Consider the following 15,285-nt stretch of genomic DNA (forward strand, 5'->3'; position numbering starts at 1 on the left):
CTCCCTTCCAACAGGACGAAACCTCCAACAGAACCAGGTTTAAGGAGGCAGCAGTTCACTGTGACAGGTGAGGGGTAAGAGCAGAGACAAAGGAGTCTAATAATTACTAATGATTAAATACTTCAGTGATGTACAAACACACAGGAATTGAAAACAAACGACTAAAGAAGAAATAGTCAGTGCATCAGCGTGTCTTTTAGACCCCATTCCTACAAAACTGCTCAAAGAAGTCCTGACATTAATTAATGCTTCGATCTTAAATATGATCAACCTATCTCTAATAATCGGTGTTACGTCCCCACTTAAAAGCTAGGCGATGAGGGTGGGGGACAGTAACAGTTAGATCCAGGTGGAATGAAAAGAACGCCAGGCAGAGGTATTTAATATAAAATAGATCTTTATTGTAGGCAAACACCTCAATAATCATATAAATGGCAACAACAAAAGGAGACAGCACCGCTGCTTTATTGAGAAATCAGGGAGATCAACCCAAAGTGGTAATGACCACTTCAACAAAGGAAGCAACAATAAGGCTTCAACAGAAAGAGACAGCAACACTGCTAGCAAACAATATCCAGGCAGGCCACACAAACTAGTGAAGGCTGCCGTCACTCATGGGCAATCACTGCTCAGTTAAGCACTACTCACAAAGAGCCACACGCAGCAGGCTGTTCCACACCTAAGCCAGTAACACACTCTGACCCGCACAGAGGAAATCCACCAGAAACCTCTCCCTCCTCCTCCACACTGCTCTTCTCCAGCTTATATCACCCCTGAGGGTAATTGGTTGTAACGAGAGCAGATGAGCAGCAGGTGTGACCTAAAGGAGAAGGCAGGGGCAGAGAGAGACAAGGGGAGGGGCCAGAACGAAGGAGGAGGAGAGGGAGAAGACAACACCACGCCCACACACTCCCACAGCCTCCCAGGATGTAACAATCGGCTATGTACCACAGGCCTTCAAGCTGGCTGTAGTTAAACCTTTACTCAAAAAGCATCTCTAGACCCAGCAGTCTTAGCTAATTATAGGCCAATCTCCAACCTTCCTTTATATCAAACATCCTTGAAAGAGTAGTTGTCAAACAGCTAACAGATCATCTGCAGAGGTTTATTTGAAGAGTTTCAGTCAGGTTTCAGAGCTCATCACAGCACAGAAACAGCTTTAGTGAAGGTTACAAATGATCTTCTTATGGCCTCTGACAGTGGACTCATCTCTGTGCTTGTCCTGCTAGACCTCAGTGCAGCGTTCGATACTGTCGACCATAATATCCTATTAGAGCGATTAGAACATGCTGTAGGTATTACAAGTACTGTGCTGCAGTGGTTTCTATCATATCTATCTAATAGACTCCAGTTTGTGCATGTAAATAGAGAGTCCTCTTCACACACTGAGGTTAATTATGGAGTTCCACAGGGTTCAGTGCTAGGACCAATTCTGTTTACATTATACATGCTTCCCTTAGGCAGTATCATTAGAAGACATAGCATACATTTTCACTGCTATGCAGATGACACCCAGCTCTATCTGTCCATGAAGCCAGATAACACACACCAATGAGTTAAACTGCAGGAATGTCTTAAAGACATAAAGACCTGGATGGCCGCTAACTTTCTGCTTCTTAATTCCGATCAAACTGAGGTTATTGTACTCGGCCCTGAAAAGCTTAGAAATATGGTATCTAAGCAGATTCTTCCTCTGGATGGCATTACCTTGGCCTCCAGTAACGCTGTGAGGAACCTTGGAGTCATGTTTGACCAGGACATGTCCTTCAACGCACATATTAAACAAATATGTAAGACTGCTTTCTTCCATTTGTGCAACATCTCTAAAGTTAGAAATATCCTGTCTCAGAGTGACGCTGAAAAACTAGTTCATGCATTTATTACTTCCAGGCTGGACGACTGTAATTCATTATTATCAGGAAGTCCTAAAAACTCCCTGAAAAGCCTTCAGCAGTCAGTCAGATTGCCGCCCCTCCCTGAGCCTGGTTCTGGTGAACATGTGTTTCTGTTAAAAACGAGTGTTTCCTCCCCACTGTCACCAGTGTGCCTGCTCGTGGTCTGATTGTGTTTCCTCTGTAGGGTCTTTACGTACAATATTAACTGCCTGAGGTGACCGTTGTTGTGATTTGGTGCTAAGAAAAACTGAACTGAATCTGTGAAACCACTGCAGATCACTATAACACTAAACATTTCAGCCCTTTGGGGGGAGTTGTGCTTTTGTTGTGAAAATCTGTTCCTGCTCTTTTCCTCTGCAGGCATTACAACATGGTTTCCTGGATTTTGAAAGGTTCAGTGCAGAAGAATATGAACATTATGAGGTAACAGACTGCAGAGACTGTGCTACAGGTCGATATCAATGCAAACAGGACCAGGATACAGGAAGAAATAACTAACGTACGCTTGTTATTCATCCAGTTTATTTGCAGTGCTGTTAGTAACACAGTCAGGGCCAACCAAGAGCTCGTACGATGTCCAGGCCTGCCTTGGTGCACGCTGTACTTCCTCAGTTTCTCAGTTAGATTGATCCATAGCTCACCCGTCCAAGTGATAGACAGTCAGTGAAGTAAAGGTCAACAAAACTGATTTCCAATGAAAGGTAAAAGCCCGTACGTGTTCATTACTGCAGTGGTGGTATAATTAAGGTGTTCTGGATCCATGTTTTAACTGATATGTGGCTAACCTCTATCACAGTCTTTCCTTTCTTTTTGTGCTTTTAGCGAGTTGAAAATGGAGATATGAACTGGATCGTTCCGGGCAAAGTTCTGGCGTTCAGTAGCCCTCATTCTCGTGGTGAGTCAGAATCTCTAAGCTAAAAGCTAAAAGCATGCCTCCAAACCAACACCAGTGCTCACGTTGCTGGGCTGACAGAAGGCCTGTGCAGCCCCTCAGTGCCTGCACGTCCTGAAGCAGCTGAGAAGAGCTAACCTTACCCTGCTGTCTTCTGACGGCGTGCATTGTTTCCTGCTTAGTGCTGTCGTGTTGTTACGGCTGGATTAGACGAGCCTGAACCCTGCAGTGGCTCGGGGTTTCCCATGATGCACTCATGCTTCTCCATCCCTCAGCTCTTTTTACTTTCTGTGTATTTACACCACTTTGCACGTAGTTATTATTCCCCTCTGGCTCTCGTCCATCTCTTGTCCTGTTGTCCTCCCCCCACCCCGACCACATGAGGCAGATTGCTCCCCCTCCCTCAGCCTGGTTCTTGTTAAAAGGGAGTTTTTCTTTCCCGCTGTCAGCAGGTGCTTGGGGCCGTCCGATCGTTGGGTTTTCTCTGTATTTAACGTCTTTACCTTACAACATAAATCAGCTGACACTACGTCATTGAATCTTATTTTACGTTCGCATTAAAAACAGACGCTCGCTGATTGAAACGTATGACGTAACTCAGCTGTTGTTGACTCTGTCTCCAGGTTATCCCCTCCACACACCCGAGGCATACTTCTCATACTTTTGCCAAAATGACATAACGACCGTGGTTCGTCTGAACAGGACGTTGTATGATGGCAGGCGGTTTGAGGATGCAGGATTTGAGCACCACGACCTCTTCTTCCTTGATGGGACCACGCCCTCTGACCTCATCGTCAGACGCTTTCTGCATGTGTGTGAAAGTACAGACGGGGCAGTGGCGGTGCACTGTAAAGGTAGGACTGCAAGTCTTTATGTTTAATTGATGTCATTTATTTCTTCTATCTTAACTTTGTCTCTTTAAACACTCCATCCATTTACAGCTGGATTAGGCCGCACGGGCACTCTGATTGGCTGCTACCTGATGAAGCACTTCCGGTTTACTGCAGCCGAGGCGATTGCTTGGATCAGAGTCTGCAGACCTGGATCTATCATCGGTCCACAGCAAAACTTCTTAGAAGAGTGAGTTTGTGCCTCAGCTGTGACCGCTCAAACCAAACGGCCCACTTTCCGTGACTCCAAAGGTCTCGGTCGGAGACAATCATTAAGCTGTAGTCCGTTCATGAAAGTACAGGAGTAATGCTGTGCACACAGACACGTCTGCAACACTTCATTAGGATAATGTCACAAAACACAAGCAGACGGCAGCTTCACCTCCAAGGTGCACGGAGAAGACAAAGATCTGACGAGGTGAAGACTCCAGTCACAGAGTATCAGGGAACCATAACGTGTTAGTGGCCTTCATCAGGGTCATTGCGTTTGTGAAGGTGTGATTGGTCCACTTGGATCTTTTTCTGTTTCCAGTCTTTTTTATTTAAACACAAGCTGTTTGACATTTTGCAATGACCCAAAAGGCGTTGGCCACTGAGTACAGCTGTTCTCTAATACTTCGAGTGTCGCTGGAGTCTTCACACAAAGCACAAGTAGATCAGGAAGGGTTTGAGGGGTCACCTTGGCCTTCAACGTCGGCAGATCTCAGTCTCATCGAGCATCTGTGAGATGTGCTGGACAAACAAGGCCCGTCTGTCCTTAGGCTGTGGCATCTATTGCTGTTAGCACACAGGATGTTTCTCCATGCTGAGGTCATGGTTGGAGCATGCTGGAAATGTTAGAAGAGAAGCAAAAGGTGGAGGTCAGGGTGGGGCATTCCCCAGGGTGCCCATGTGCAGCTGGTGGTGACTGCAGCAGTGGGAAACTGGTGGATGATGAATCGAATCGAATTTAAAAAAGCCTGAAACTGTGATACTGCTGCAGACTGCAGTCACAGTGTGCAGCTGGTTTCTCTCCTCAGCTCTGGACGCACACTTCCTCCTTACGCCACAGTAGCGCTCTGTTGCTAATGGCTACTAGCTTTGTGTGTCTACTTACACGCTAAACCAGGATGTTGAATGTTGTACCTGCTAAACGTGATATCACAGTCAGTTTGTGGCGTGTGTTTGATGTTTGTGTGCAGGAAGCAGCACAGTTTGTGGGTTCAGGGTGACGTGCATCGGTCTAAACAGAAGCTGGTCCAACAGAGACTGAGTCGGCAGCAGCAGCTGCAGCAGCAGCAGCAGCAGCAGCTGCAGCAGCAGCAGCACCGCTCTGACTCTGTGCAGGGAGGCAAACAGGAGGCAGTGTCCTCGCTGCTTTCCAGCATGGATGACCTGTCAATCAACACCGTGCTCTGCAAGTCATATAGCTTGGATGAGGTCAGCGGTGTGACTTCATAGCACCTTTTCTTAATGGTTACTGCAGAATTCAAACAGGCTACTGAGTTCCGATCACAATGTTGTGTTTTCATGCTGCTAATTGTGTCTGTGCAGAATAACTGCAAAGAAGTCAGTCTGACACAGGGAGACGAACTGAGAGCACTGAAGGGAAAACGCCCACCGAGATCAGCGTCATCCTGCTCAAGGTACCAACATCTGTAATGTAATTAATGATAGATGGTTATTGTGGTCAGTGCAAGAGACACGTAGAGAATTAGCTCAAACGCTGGAAACAAAGTTTCTATTAACAAGGAGAGATAATAGACACCAATATGTTTTTGTGGATGTCAGAAAGTACGTAAGTGACTGTTGTCGAATGCTACAAAGAACGCACGCTTTGTTTGCACGCTGTCTAACAGGCAGACCGGACTGCATGAAATCCTGCTGTGTTCTCATCTGTGCAGCGTGAATGTTGTGTGTAACCTGCTCGAGCTCATGTGTCCTTCTTTGTTCTTCGGTTAAACTGAAACCTAAATGCAACAGGAGAAGTTGTTGTCTTTTGGCGACTTTAGTTATGAGTGAGATTAAGGTTCTGGAGGTTGTCAGAGTATTCCTTCTACTGCCTGACGGTGTCCTCAGCTGGAGCCAGCAGGCCTCCATCTTTACTGTACACCGTGTTGGTGGAGCACCACTTCCCCTCCTGACGCTTTGCCAGAATCGCTCCTCCTACGCCCAAGTTTTTGCTGCAGCCGCGGCCTGAGCTGCGTTTCGATTGGCCTGCCCGCTGCCTCTGCTCTCCATCCTTGGCTGCAGCCAGACACACAATCAGTAGATAATACCTCTGCTCACTACAGTTTTTGTTTGGGTCCCTGAATCCACGGCACAAATATAGCAGATATATAAGAAGCTGCCATAGTTCAAGAAACATCTTATAAAAAGTAAATAGTTACAAATCGGGGATATGAGAGCTGCGGCAAAAAGAAACCAAAGGACGACCACGAACCAAACTCACGACGTGCCTCCGGCTTCTCCTGTAAACTAACATCACCAAACTGCTAACCTGACACAACCAAGAGCTGGGCTTCCACGGAGGTTAAATCAGGTACCTCCCACACGTCGAAGCGTGTTTGTATCTCGTCTCTTGTACAGAGTGTGAGTGCAGATGTTGATTCCTGCAGTGAGCGTAGAAATCAGAAGGATTTTTGGAGAAGTTGTTCGTTGTGCTTGTTTCTGTGAAGGATCAAGTTTTATTTGCTCTTGGATCACACACACACACAAATATGAGGTGTTCTTGTTTTCTGTGTCAGGTTAAACCTGTCCAAGACTTCACACCGCTCCATCCTCCCTCCCCCGAAGCCCTCCAAAGTCCACCTCACCCCTTCTTCTACTAAGACGCTGAGACGAAGTTCCTCTACCACCACTGCTCCGCAGATCAGGAGGTTGGTGTCTGTGCTTTTGTCCTTACTAGAAGCACATTATAATAAAACCAATGTAAAATGTGATGTGCTGATGTCTCCACAGTCCCTTCAGCCTCACGTTGTTCAGCACCAGGCCAGCACTGATTCACTGACTTCACACTTGGGACGTTCTGGTCATGAATCAGCCCAGCTGATGATGGACTCGCTGGAGACTGCATCAGCTCTCTTGCACGTTTAACCCTAGAACACTATCGCTATAAATAGTAACACAATCGCTAATGCCGGGTGATTTTTACCCGATATAATATAACCAATAAAAAGTAATCAAATATATCAAAATATGACAACACATGACAAATTAGAGTGGTCTTCTTTTACTTTCAACTGTGCCATGTCTAACAAAATGAAAGAAAAACCCTCCTAAAACAAAAGAATGACTCTGGAAAGCTGGTCTTTGGTCCACCCATTCCTGGGACATTTGAGACTTCCCTGGTGAAGGCACAGGCTCCTCGACACGCAAACAGCTGCAGGAGAGAGAAATCATGTAAATGTATTTGCTCGGGTGTAAATCACCCAGCGATAGCGTTCTCGGGTTAATAGGCTGTAAATGCTTTTTTAGCCCCAATAACTACTTTTCGTTTCGACAGAGCCAACAGTTTGTCACCACTTTAACTGGTCACGTGGCCCATTCTGTGATAACAGGGCCGACACCATAAATCATCACGTCTCTTGGGTATAGCAGGCAGGTAACTGTGAAAAACTGCGGCTGCATATTGCAGATATAACATCTGCTGGATGCTGAATGCCCCGCTGTCACAATCATTTTGCTGGAAGCAAAGGACACGTGCAGGTGCAAACACCAAACAACGCTTACAGGGGAGGTCGTGGCCCGAGGACTGAGTCAGACCATCGCCAAGAGCAGTCTGGGTGCTTCTGATAAACGGCTGCTGCCATTTGTCCATCCGAAGTTCAGAACCACAGGATGTAGACGGCCTGAAGCAACGTCTTGGTTGCGGAAACACAGACCTTTAGAAGTCGTACCAAAATCCACGCCTTAAACTTTGGCAGATCACATGATGGACCTAGCTTATTTGGCACGTTGTTGTAATGTTGTCTCCTCGTTTTCAGTACTTTAGTAACCAGGTTGGGTCAGAGAACCATAGCAAACCACATCTTTTGTAAGAGATTGGTGCACATTGTTCAAGAATTAACAACTGGACGCAAAATTGTCTTGCAAGACCAAGAGTGACACACTGCTTCTGCTACAGATGTTATTTATATTCTCCCAGATTTCATCGATAAAGTATGACAAACTTATATTTGTTGGTCTGTTAATGTTCTAATGATGCAGAGCGAGGGACACAAAGCCACGACGTGCTTATAATGCACTGTGAAAGCCTCTGAGCACACATGCTGGCAATGAAAGAGGAAATCAGTAAAATGAAGACAGAGATTCTGATGTTTCACGTCAGACTGAACACGGCACGCACACTTTATTTCACAGGTCATTCACATTCATGCACTGGATTTGTCAACAGGACTTTATCATACATAAAGCAAACTCACTATGTTCAGCTTTGCACTATTTCTTTCTTGCAGTAAAATTCTTAACATGCAAATGATGTTCAGCTTTGAGCGTGTTGTTGCTGTCATGCTTTCCTGTATCTGACTGTGTGACAGCAGCTCAGATGTGCTGTCTGATTGGTAGTTTACTCCAAAGGAGGGAAACCAGCTAATGCTAGTGTGAAGTGCTAAAATCAACAATAAAGTCCAAGTAATGACGAGATAATGACTCATGCTTCTCTTTGTTATCATCACACTGTCATTGTGTCATAACCTTCACTGAAAGTCACCTGACACTGCTGTGGGACGCTGTGGGAAGCTGTGGGACGCTGTGGGATACTGTGGGATGCTGTGGGACGCCGTGGGATGCTGTGGGATGCTGTGGGACGCTGTGGGACGCTGTGGGATGCTGTGGGATGCTGTGGGACGCTGTGGGACGCTGTGGGATGCTGTGGGATGCTGTGGGACGCTGTGGGATGCTGTGGGATGCTGTGGGACGCTGTGGGATGCTGTGGGATGCTGTGGGACGCTGTGGGACGCTGTGGGATGCTGTGGGACGCTGTGGGACGCTGTGGGATGCTGTGGGATGCTGTGGGATGCTGTGGGACGCTGTGGGACGCTGTGGGATGCTGTGGGATGCTGTGGGATGCTGTGGGAAGCTGTGGGACGCTGTGGGACGCTGTGGGAAGCTGTGGGACGCTGTGGGATGCTGTGGGAAGCTGTGGGACGCTGTGGGACGCTGTGGGAAGCTGTGGGACGCTGTGGGATACTGTGGGACGCTGTGGGATGCTGTGGGAAGCTGTGGGACGCTGTGGGATGCTGTGGGACGCTGTGTGATGCCGTGGGATGCTGTGGGATGCCGTGGGACGCTGTGGGATGCTGTGGGATGCCGTGGGATGCCGTGGGATGCTGTGGGATGCCGTGGGACGCTGTGGGACGCTGTGGGATGCTGTGGGATGCTGTGGGATGCTGTGGGACGCTGTGGGAAGCTGTGGGACGCTGTGGGATGCTGTGGGATGCTGTGGGATACTGTGGGACGCTGTGGGACGCTGTGGGATGCTGAGACTGTGGATTCCATGTCCTTGGTATCATTTGGGGAATTTAATGACCAAAACATCAGAAATAACTGAGGCGACTCTATAAGGGAATCTCCTCTGTTGACACTGTACTGAGTCAAAAGTATAAGGAACTGAGCTACATGGATTACCTGCACATACACTGACCTACGTATATGAAACAGTACTGTACCATATATGTATAACAGGGCCTCTTAAACTAAAATCCTGGCTGTATCCTTACTGTAGTTAAGTTAAATACGTCCTCTATAGTCTCCAAATCATTGTCTGGTTGGGACACTTATATTTGTTGGTCTGTTAATGTTCTAATGATGCAGAGCAGGGGACACACATATATATATATATATATATACACACATATATATATTTATATATATATGTGTGTATATATATATATATATATATGTATATATATGAGTATATATGAGTATGCATTTGAAGTACACTTCAAATTGGGACAGCCGTCGTCGCGTGGCGGTGACGTAATCGCACTTAAAATGTGTACTTCAAGCGTGCAGACCCTGAATTGGGACACAGCCTCAGTGTTTCAGTCATAAAAACACTTCCTGTCTCCGCGGGGGCCCATCACGTATAGGTGTAACGGAGAAACAGCCAATCAAATCGCAGCTTTTCAGGCATTGGAAAAAAAAAGATTGTTTTTTACACTGAACTGTCTGAGCGCGGGTTCGAGTCCTGGTTGGGACAAAGGTTGTGTTACATTATCAAAAGTTAAACACCATTTTCAATCTACTTATTGTGGATAACATTTATTTTTTAATTTTTAGTTCATTATCATTTTATTTATATTATATAGTGTTATGGCCTGTGGAGCAATTTTTCTGCACCTATACTGTCACAAAGTACATAACTCAGACTAAACTGTATCATCACAGTCTTGAGATGATACATAGCAGACATATAGTCTACAATTATGGAGACATCCAACTTTTAATACAAAGACTAAAGCTAAAACTATAATACAGATACATTCTGATGACATAGAACATGAAGCTTATACATAATTTCAATAAGGCATGTCTGTGATAAATCATCTGTCTGCTTCCTGGTGGCTGTTAGTTTATGTCTATTCATTTTCCAGCACAAACTCAGTACTGACATCGTTGCTTTATTCCAGTCATGCTCTTGCCAGCCTCCACTCTGCATGCTTTAAATCGGTTGCTCTTCTGCATTTCAGATCTGCAGCCATGCAGCCCGCCTCCTCTCCTTTCTCCTCCTCACCGTGGTCACTCAGAGCCCTGTCCCAGCCTCCATCTTCATCTTCATTACTATCAGCATGTTGACTCTGGGGTGGTGGTTGTGCAACATCCTGTCACTGCTGGGATTCTTTCTGCTATGATGGCTCATAACTGCCAAACAGTTACATTTATTTCTGTATCTCAATAAATCATGTTGAGTTTTTCCACGTGATCTCTCCTTATTGAATTACTTTTGTAGATAAGCTTCAAGCTAGCAAGCAACAATACCTACATCAAATATATTATCACCAGAAGTGAGAAAGTGTCTGCAGCTCCAGCTGTGCTGCATGTATTAAAGATAACGTCAGACATTGTGTGGGGGTCATGTCTGACACAGGCTGTACAGTCACACAGATAAAAGACAGCAGTCATGTTTCTAATAATATAAATGAAAACAGAAAGATTATGAAGATAAAAGCTGTGAGACTGCTCTAGGATGACTTGTTATCATTACATGAAGTGATTTAGAAATAATATGTAAGCTTTCAGGGCAGCGCTCACAACTTATTTAAACTGATTACCTGATGGGGAGCACACACAGATATAGAAACATATAGGTGAACTCTAAGAAGAAAACTGTGTTGATATTTTTGCAGAAAACTATTTATTTACACTTTTATATTTACAATCAGTTTATATTTATAGAAACAAAAGAAACATTCACAACTAGAACAAAACTGTCTTATATACAAAATCAACTGTTTCTCCCTTATTTACTGTTTTCTTCCACCATACAGCCAGCATACAACCATGCTATTAGAGGAACATCACTGGAACGTGGCCAGAACACACAAAAACAAGAACAAGACAATATATAAAAGTTCAAGTTCAGGCTCAGCTTTGCAGAGAAAACAATTGTACTCCAGTTCTGAAACCTTTCATTTGAAAACCTGTTTGCTCCTGAAGATCCTCTGGGTGTGGACCCTGCTGCTGCTGCCACAGTGACTAGTTATGCAGAGACAGAGGCATATGAGACAGAAACAGACTTAGCCATTATCACGTCTGACATGTAGTAATAACGCAGTACTTACAGCTCTGCATGTGTACTTTTACAGGTGAGATGCTCGGCATTGTGTCCTCCAGGTTTTCATCCTCATCCATCCCTGTGATGGAGGCAACAATTAGACAAATATGTACTGAATTTATATTTCATGTCAACAATGTTATTAAAATATTATTAAAACAACTTACCAAGAGGTTGTTTAGTTGGGGCGTTTGTAGTAGCAGGCGCAGACTGCTACTTCTTCCGCAGGCACTGCTGCAGCTCATGCAGCCGTGTTCCTTGACTGCAGCTCTTCCTCATGATAAGGTCTGCATAGCCGTCACCTCTGCCGTCCCAAATCTCCTTCCAGGTGCTCTTGGCTCGTGAGCCAAAGCCAACCAGCTGATCATCCTCAGAGGCTTCTGCAGCAACACTTACTCTGCTGGTCTCGTAGCTCAGAAGAGTTTTTATCTCTGCAAAGCTGAGGGCTTACTGTACAAATGAATGCAAGCTCTCCTTGCCATGCCCTTCTTCCACAGAGGTCCCTGCAGCCTCTTGCTTCTGGAGATCTTTGATCAGGTACATGGTGTCCCCGACATCATTCTCCAGAAGCCACCGGAAAGATTTCCCTTTATATTTTCCAAACTGCAGGATGTACTCTCCCTGCACTTCCTTCATGTCAGAGGCATCCCCTCCTCTCTGATAGATGACAGTCAGAGCATCGTCCTCCCTCACAGGTGCAGACTTGTCCTGAAGCTTGGGGTCATTTTTAATCCTTCGAGCTTCTTTTGACGAGTCCTGGAGAAGGTATCCAAGTGGCCCCTTGTGGAACGCCACAGAGATTTTCCCTGGATATGGCGCAACTTTCTTCTGCATCTTGACATGCAGTGAAAAAAGAAACAATTATATTAAACAAAATTGATTCCAAACACAAACAAAGACATTCCAGGTTATAATCTTGCTGCTGGGTTTAGACAGCAGGATGCAGGAGAACAATAACGAGACACAATTTGAAAGAACATTGACAACATTTGTGATAAAAGTGTTTTTTACTCCAGGTATAACAAACTGTTCTGTCTGTAAATAAAAACCTTTCATGGTTGAATGATTATTGGCATATCTGCAAAATTTGTGGTAACTGCTTAGTAGTCATGGCACATAAGAATTGCTGGTAGATTCCCGCGCGGGAGCCTGGGATTGTTTAGCTAAACGGCCTAAACCGTTTCTCTATGGTAGTGCTAAACTACGGTGGCCCCTAGAGACAAAGCACGTACAAACTCAAAAACACATGCAAACTCAAAAACACAACGGAAGTGCTCCAGGACGCTAGGGGCAGTGTTGAGCTCTATTTGCAAAATAAACGGCAAGTTTGTCTGTATGGGACGGTCTAGTCTCCGTCGCGCTTCCCAGGTTGCCTAGCAACCATGATACTAACCGCTGGAAACGTGTCATACAACTTTGTTTGACAGAAATGAAGGAGAACATATTTTGTTCATTTGTTTGTTTGTTTCTACAAGAGCTTTGTGTGATTTGATAAGTATCTGAGGCTGAGACCACAGGACAGTAAAACATGATTTTTGGGCTTCATTTCTGTGCTGAACAGTTATTTAAGATTAGTTAGTAAATAACAATTAGCTAATGTTGTTCATGAGACTAAAGTCATCTCACTTTGGTAATGTAAATAGAATAGAATAGAATAGCCTTTATTGTCATTGTACAGAGTACAACGAAATTGGAGTGCCACTCCCTTGGTGCAAGTTTCAATAATAAATATAAATGTAAAATATAAAAGTACAAAAAAACCAATCGTAAGTACTCAAACAATAGTATGTACAATATATACAGGATAGCAGCATAATATAATGACAGTGACGGTATGGAATAGGTTCAATTGTTTTTGTGCTTATTTACTACGGTGATAGCTCTGGGAAAGAAGCTATCCCTGAATCTGTTTGTCCTGGTTTTATGTGACCTGTACCGTCGGCCTGACGGTAATAGTTCAAACAGTTGGTTGCTGGGGTGAGAGTGGTCCTTGATGATATTGCCAGCTCTGCTGAGGTACCGAGAGTTTGCAGTGACCTCCAGGCTGGGCAGAGAGCAGCCAGTGATCTTCTGGGCTGTGTTGATGACCCTCTGCAGTACTTTCCTGTCCGCAGCTGAGCACCCTGCATACCATGTTGTTATGCCGTACGTTAGGATGCTCTCTATGGTGGCTCTGTAAAATGTCACCAGCAGCCTCTCCTCCAGGTTGTTCCTCCTGAGCACTCTCAGAAAGTGGAGACGCTGCTGGGCCTTTTTAACCACCGCCGTAGTATTTGCAGTCCAGGAGAGGTCATCAGAGATCTGCACGCCCAGAAACCTCATGGAGTGTACCCTCTCCACACAGCTCCCGTGAATGTAAAGTGGGGCCGGGTCTGCTCTGCCCTTCCTGAAGTCCAAGATAAGTTCTTTAGTTTTCGTGGTGTTCAGTTGGAGGTTGTTAACTGAACACCACTCAGTCAGTCTGTTGACCTCATCTCTGTAGTCCGACTCATCCCCCCTTGAGATGAGTCCAACCACTGTGGTGTCATCCGCGAACTTTATGATGGTGTTTGAGAGATGGGTAGGGGAGCAGTCGGATGTGTAGAGCGTAAACAGGAGGGGACTCAAAACACATCCTTGTGGAGACCCGGTGCTGAGTGTGATGGTGCTGGACCGGTGGGGGCCGAGTCTGACAGACTGTGGTCTATTTGTCAGGAAGTCCTTGATCCAGAGGCAGATGGGGGTGGAGAGTCCCAGGTGAGACAGTTTCTGGACCAGGATCTCCGGGATGATATGATTGAATGCTGAGCTGAAGTCCAGAAAGAGCATTCTCACATAGCTTCCTCGGTGCTCCAGGTGACTCAGCGCAGTGTGGAGCGCTATGGTGATGGCGTCCTCGGTGGATCGATTTGTCCTGTAGGCAAATTGGTGGGGGTCCAGAGTGGGAGGCAGACCGGCCCTGATGTGCTGACAGACCAGTCTCTCAAAGCACTTCATCACTACAGGCGTAAGTGCAACAGGCCTGTAGTCATTTGGGCTGGCCACAGCTGTCTTCTTGGCGATGGGGATGATGGTGGAGGTTTTGAGGCAGGGCGGGACGGTGTTCGATGACAAGGAAAGGTTGAAGATTTTAGTAAAGACTCCGGTCAGTTCGTCAGCACATGCTCTGAGAACCTTTCCATGTATTCCATCAGGACCTGCCGCCTTCCTGGGATTCACTGACCTTAGAACACACCTCACTTGGTGCTCCCTAAGTGTTAGTGTGCCAGTGCTGGGGGCGGGTGGAAGTGGTGTGGCAGCTGAGGGCTTGGTCGTCTCAAAGCGGGCGAAGAAACGATTTAGATCCTCAGCCAGTGAGGCATCAGTCCTAGATGTTGCCTGGTTATTGCTTCTGTAGTTGGTAATGTGATTGATCCTCTGCCACATTTTTCTGGGGTCGTTGTCAGCAAATATAATATGGCCAATATTATAGTTATTATATTAGTCATTGTTAGCTATTACAGCAGTGAACATGAACTCTGTGTCAAACACTGAGCTTCAGTACAGATTCAAGTTGCAGTTATTTACATGTCTTATCACCTTAAATCTTCACTCAAAGACAAGTATCTTTGACAGTGCATATATAGGTGTATCATATATAAGAGACAAATGTTGTTCCTTCAGTATGTTGTCATTACTAAATTTGGCTCAATGCTTACATATATGTGTAAAAAGAAAATGTACAAGCTGTGATAACTGTGTCTGATAGAATGAAGAGTCGACTGATATATGAAATATTCCTTTATTGGGTGAGAAAATCAGACCATGTCATAACTGCTGTAAGTCACACAGAATAGACATCAGAGCCTTAAACAGGCTGACGTCTGCTAAATG

The 15,285-nt window shown here is 45.4% G+C and overlaps 1 protein-coding gene and 1 pseudogene across 3 annotated transcripts in view; one reads left to right on the forward strand and one right to left on the reverse strand.

Annotated features, from left to right (window-relative positions):
- Nucleotides 1-10,559, forward strand: part of LOC147300695 (dual specificity protein phosphatase CDC14AB-like) — a 21,990-nt gene extending 11,431 nt beyond the window's left edge. The window contains exons 6-13 of one of the 3 annotated variants that reach the window (XM_086284911.1): nucleotides 2,256-2,318; nucleotides 2,718-2,790; nucleotides 3,411-3,641; nucleotides 3,729-3,867; nucleotides 4,859-5,096; nucleotides 5,211-5,302; nucleotides 6,404-6,535; nucleotides 10,349-10,559. In XM_086284911.1, coding sequence (XP_086141037.1) covers nucleotides 2,256-2,318; nucleotides 2,718-2,790; nucleotides 3,411-3,641; nucleotides 3,729-3,867; nucleotides 4,859-5,096; nucleotides 5,211-5,302; nucleotides 6,404-6,535; nucleotides 10,349-10,454 — 1,074 coding nt within the window. In that variant the 3' untranslated portion in view covers nucleotides 10,455-10,559. Of the gene's footprint in view, nucleotides 1-2,255; nucleotides 2,319-2,717; nucleotides 2,791-3,410; nucleotides 3,642-3,728; nucleotides 3,868-4,858; nucleotides 5,097-5,210; nucleotides 5,303-6,403; nucleotides 6,536-6,617; nucleotides 8,304-10,348 lie in introns of those variants that run through there. The other 2 variants (XM_086284908.1, XM_086284910.1) reach the window with 2 other exon arrangements.
- A 551-nt stretch (nucleotides 10,560-11,110) lies between these two features.
- Nucleotides 11,111-12,598, reverse strand: LOC147300696 (uncharacterized; annotated as a pseudogene).
- Nucleotides 12,599-15,285: the final 2,687 nt, after the last annotated feature.

Source organism: Aulonocara sp. 'chitande type north' Nkhata Bay, unplaced genomic scaffold, assembly GCF_057382095.1.
Source record: "Aulonocara sp. 'chitande type north' Nkhata Bay isolate Kocher_YH1m ecotype deep benthic unplaced genomic scaffold, A_spYH_male_GT1.1 unmapped_scaffold_19, whole genome shotgun sequence".
Classification (NCBI taxonomy): domain Eukaryota; kingdom Metazoa; phylum Chordata; class Actinopteri; order Cichliformes; family Cichlidae; genus Aulonocara; species Aulonocara sp. 'chitande type north' Nkhata Bay.